Source organism: Sprattus sprattus (assembly GCF_963457725.1).
Source record: "Sprattus sprattus genome assembly, chromosome: 1".
Classification (NCBI taxonomy): Eukaryota; Metazoa; Chordata; class Actinopteri; order Clupeiformes; family Clupeidae; genus Sprattus; species Sprattus sprattus.
This window is the reverse complement of record NC_137920.1, coordinates 33,108,951-33,113,950: the sequence shown is the minus strand read 5'-3', so window position 1 is coordinate 33,113,950 and position 5,000 is coordinate 33,108,951. Positions and strand designations below refer to the sequence as shown.

General features: G+C 43.6%; 1 protein-coding gene across 1 annotated transcript in view; it reads left to right on the top strand.

The window, feature by feature from the left end:
• The window catches only part of cacna1ab (calcium channel, voltage-dependent, P/Q type, alpha 1A subunit, b), a gene marked incomplete at both ends in the record, with an annotated part of 150,645 nt that overhangs the window by 124,218 nt on the left and 21,427 nt on the right, over positions 1-5,000 (top strand). The window contains 1 exon segment of the mRNA XM_080837498.1: positions 1,031-1,127. Within this exon segment, the coding sequence (XP_080693624.1) occupies positions 1,031-1,127 (97 nt within the window).

The following is a 5,000-nucleotide window of genomic DNA, read 5'->3' as shown; positions in this document are numbered from 1 at the left end:
GATAGATAGAAGTATGAGCATAGAACTATGAGTAGGTGAGTGTACATGAACCATTAGCAGTCAAGACAAATGGATCAGATATACGGATGCATGCATAGATAGGCAGATATGTAGAGACAGAAGAATGAGAATCAGGAATGAAACAAACAGTCGGACAGAATAAAAACTAAGACTAACCAAACAAGAAAGAAATAAAGAAAGAAAGAAAGAAAGAAAGAAAGAAAGAAAGGAAGAAAGAATGAAAGAAAGACAGTGAGTGATGTGACAGACCCTGCGCATGGCAATACTTCTCCACACAATGACTTAATTCTCTCATTCCCGTTTCCGTTGGCGTTTGTTTTGTTCTCTCCGTTGTTTCCCGCTGAGGTTTGCATGGCAGACATCCTCATGAACCAGCCCAGCTCTGGCCGCTCGAGCCTGTTGACGTCCCCCTCTGCATACAGTAACTACAATGCAAAATACAACAGCCTGTATTTTGATCTCAACACAAAGGGGAACAAAACTGTGTTAGTTCTGTCGCCTGTATGCAGTTCCAATTAAGTCATTGCTTCTCTTGCCAGAGATGAGAGACGTCTCTCATCGTGCACGGTCATCTAGGAAGTCCTTTGGCAACAGCGTATCAGAATTTTGCCCCACACCACACCCCCACCCCCACTCCACATCAGTCCCGTTCTTCTAGAACGTTCTAGAATGTCCTAGAGCATTCAGACAGAACTGGGTGGAACAACAGTTGGAGTCCTCCCCTTCTCCTCCGCCTCTCCCACGCCCTTGTTGGGAGAGAGGGGTCTGTGATCTTGTGATTATATGAGATGTGTGTGTGTGTGTGTGTGTTTTCTTTATTTTTTTTCTCTTATTCTCTGTGCTCCCCCCCTCCCTCTCCTCTTGCTTCCTTCTCTCTTTCTCTCCCGCTCCCTTCCTCTCTCCCTATCTCTCTCTCTCTCTCTCTCTTCACCTCTCTCTATCTTTCCCCCTCCTGTCTTTCTCTCTGTGTGCGTCTGCTTCCTCTAACCACCCTGTATTCTTCTTGCAGCGGGCGCATTCATTACAAGGATATGTACAGTTTATTACGAGTAATCGACCCCCCACTTGGTCTGGGCAAGAAATGTCCCCATAGAGTGGCCTGCAAGGTTTGGACACCACTAAAACCCAAAGTCTTAACCTCACTGCTCGCATTTTGGAGACTGGAATGAATGTCGCTTTTCTTTTTTCTTTTTTTTTCTTCCTCCTCACAGTTTCCATTTATTTATTATTCTTTCTCTTACATATTTGTTGAATCTTCCACTTCACCTTGAAATGGTTTTCACCTTCTTTATTTTTATTTTTGGTTCAGCAGTTAATTTTTTTCTCACAGCCATTTCCCTCTCTGCACTCTGATATGACATGGTGACCAACCAGAAAGCGAATGTGTGGGACTATGCAGACACCCGTTAAGAGAAGCATGAGACTTGCACTGCCAATGAGAAACCTGGCCGCCTCACGGCAAATCATTGTTTGTTTGTTTGTTTGTTTATTCAAATCAACAAAAAAAAAGAAAATCCATCCTCCTTTTTGTAATTATTTTAAAATATCTGGTTTGTTTGTTTGGCCATTTGGTATAGTTTTGAATGCTTGCTGTCTTACCATTGCCTTGGCAGACTGGGTATAGCAGCGTTGCATTTTGTTCTTGATTGATGGGAAGGGTGGCAGGGGGACAGAAAACTGCATTGACGTGACTTGGCCATTGTGCACTCTCACTTACTCACTTACTCACTCACTCACTCACTCTCTTACTCACTCACTCACTTACTCACTCACTCACTCACCTACTCACTTACTCACACAACTGTGAGCAGAGGTGCTTTGACCACTCGCCTGTTTCTGAAAGCTCCACTGCTGTTCTATGTGAGTGCGCCCTTACTCTTTTCCCTCTCTTCCCTCTCTCTCTCTCTCTCTCTCGCTCTCTCTCTATCTCTCTCTTCTATCACACTGTGCAGCTCACATAGAACGGTGTTTTTTTATTGACAGATACTAAGTACTTTCTCACAACACACACACACATCCGCTACCGCCCTCCTGTTCTGTTCCTTCTTCTGTGCTGTTCTGTTCTGTAGAGCAGAGGAAACCTCAGTAAAAGCTCGAAGTGTACACACACACACACACACACACACACTCACACACACACACACACACACACACACACACAAAGAGACAACAAATACGCTCGCCAATATTCAGTGTCCCCAACCTATAACCAACCAAAACAAATAACCTCTGTGTTTTTGTTTTCTCCTCTTTTGTGTATCTCCACCTTCTTCTCCTCCTCCTTCCCCCGCCCCATGTTTGTCCATCACATTCCTCTCTGTTGTGTTCCTCTATGTTGTGTGACCCCCCCCCTCCCTCCCTCCTCCCTTCTCCTCCTCCTCCTCCTCCTCCTCCCTTATGGATATCTCCTGTCGTTCGTCTCCCCTCCTATTTGTTTGTTGTCATTGTCGTTTTTTATTTATTTTTGTTGGGTTTGGTTGCTTTATTTTATTTTCCTTTTTCACCGGTGGGCTCCTGCCAGCGGCAGGATCAGTTACAGTGATATGTATCAGATGCTAAGACACATGTGCCCGCCTCTTGGCCTGGGGAAGAGGTGCCCGGCGCGGGTGGCTTACAAGGTAGAGAGGGCTCTGCCCGTAATAATATCGTCCACCCAAAAGGGGGCGCCAAAACGCTTCCCTCGCAAAAAAAAAAAAAAAAAAAAAGATCTTAATCATACTCTGTCCGTTCTCTGTTAGTGTTGGTGTGGTTGGTGAGCGCTGTTTTCTTCTATGTGGGGGTTTTCATTCGTTTTTTTATTTGTTTGTTTGTTTATTTTTTATTTGGAAAGCTGCGGGGGAAATAAAACTTAGCCGTTAGCCAGTCAGAAAAGTCCAGTCCCACATCCACAGGAGAGGGGGAACGGGGGGAAGGTGCCTTGCCAGCCCTTCTGCACCGTGACAACGGGCCAGAAACCTACCGCAGGAACAGGAACATCGTCCAGCGTAGTCAGGGTAGCAACCTTCTCACTATATGTCCTAAACAAATAGTGTAGCTACTCACCCTGACATAATTCACCCTCAAACCATGACTTCACAGCGATCCAATAAGCCAGAGGTCATCAGTTACTCATGGAATAATGTCCATTCATCACAGACATACCAGGAAACTGCATTAAAGTGAGTACTTTAATGTAAGTGAATAAGCTAGCTCCATTTAGGAGGTGCGTGTGTCCATTAGACAGTGCCCTTCAGTGGGGGAGCATAAAGTCACCGTAGTGCTAACCGAGGCCCGGGTGTGCGTGTACAGAAGGACCGGGAAGGGGTGTGTGTCTTTGGTCCTCCGAGTCTCTCCCTCCTGTGGATGGTACACACACACACACACACATACAGATACGCACGCACACACACTGTAATTAATGCTTGTATAGGATCATACAGACATTTAGCTATAGATATTATTGTATCCAGAGGCACAATGTAAACACCAGCCCCTGGGTCAAAGGTCACAGGTCACAGGTCATAGGTCGCAGGTGAGATTAAGAGGATCCCTGCTTCAGAGTGCATGGATTAGACACCAGAGGCTATAGTTAGCGGTTATGGAAAGAGAAAGCCCTGTCTCGTTTGTCCATCATTTTATTTTATTTCCTTTTATGGGAAGTCCACAACCAGAGCCACGACAAACAGTCGTTTTCCACCTGTCCTTTTGTTTTCCTCTGTCAATGCAGTTCCAATCTGTCTCCTTTCCCTATCTCTTTCTCTGTCACTCTGTCTCGTTCTCATTCTCTTTATCACTCTTTCTATCATTCTCTCTTTCGCTATTTTCCTCCTTTCTCTGCTGTTTAAACTCTGTCTATTCCTCTCTCTCTCTACCTCTCTGTCTATCTCTGTGTATCAGTCTAACCATCTATCAGTCTGAGTGTGTCTGTCTGTCTTTGTCTATATAAAAACTCTATGAGTCATCTTTATATATTTGTTATTCCAGGAATACAAGTACCAGTATTTGCTACCGCGTAAGTTCTTGATCAATAAGATATGCCCAGACATGTACCCCGCAGGAGGAATCTGGATCAATTCCACTCCAAAAAGGGGAATATATTTTTATCCTCAAAGGTCATTAAGTGGGGCCGAGTAGACATTACACCTCATTTGAGAAATAGTATTGATAACCAGCATGCCTTAACTGCTAGGTTTAGGACGCTAAGAACTGTTAAGGGAAGGCTTTCTCTTACGGAAACTGCCACTTCCACTGAATGGCAGTGCTTCCTGCCCATAGTGTTGGGTAGTGTGGAGCTATATTGCCTGCCGTCTCTATCACTACCGGCCAACAGAAACCAAAACAGTGAGTTCATTTTACACTCCTAAATTCAGATATCAAAGCCAGTTTTAGACAAAATAATTTAATTTCAAGCAAAAATAATCACCATAACATCTCACCAAAAAGTATAACTTCTGATAAGCTTGTTGTAGAAAATGATGGAGGTTTTTGTTTCTAACGCTTCATTTGTTTTTCGCTTTTTACCAATCTCTACCTTTCCTCACATTTTGTTTCAATTCTTGACTTTAATTTTCATAGCAGATCATCAAGACCTAGCTTCCCTTTAGCATTTAAGGAATCAATTTGGGTTGAGTCTCCTTGTCTGCATTCCCTAATCCCTTTCACACCAAACTATGAATGAATGACCTGGGAATCTAAAAGTTGATCATTATTATGCTAAACTATCTTCCTATCTCGCTAACTAAGCCAAGATGGCTGCCAAGTTCAGGGTTTTGAAGGGATATTGCAGAAAAGTCTCAGCGGCCTGCCACATACTTCAGATGTGGCCATTCATTTGACGCCAATTCTGTCCAGAATTTTGCATCTTTTTGGTTTCCGTATTAGGCGAACATAGCTAATAGTCACATTATGACCAATTTCACACATAGACAAACGGCTATTTAAGAAAGTGCTCCATTTTTTAAGTTTAGTAAGTTATTTTAACATGGAACTATGGAAGGCTA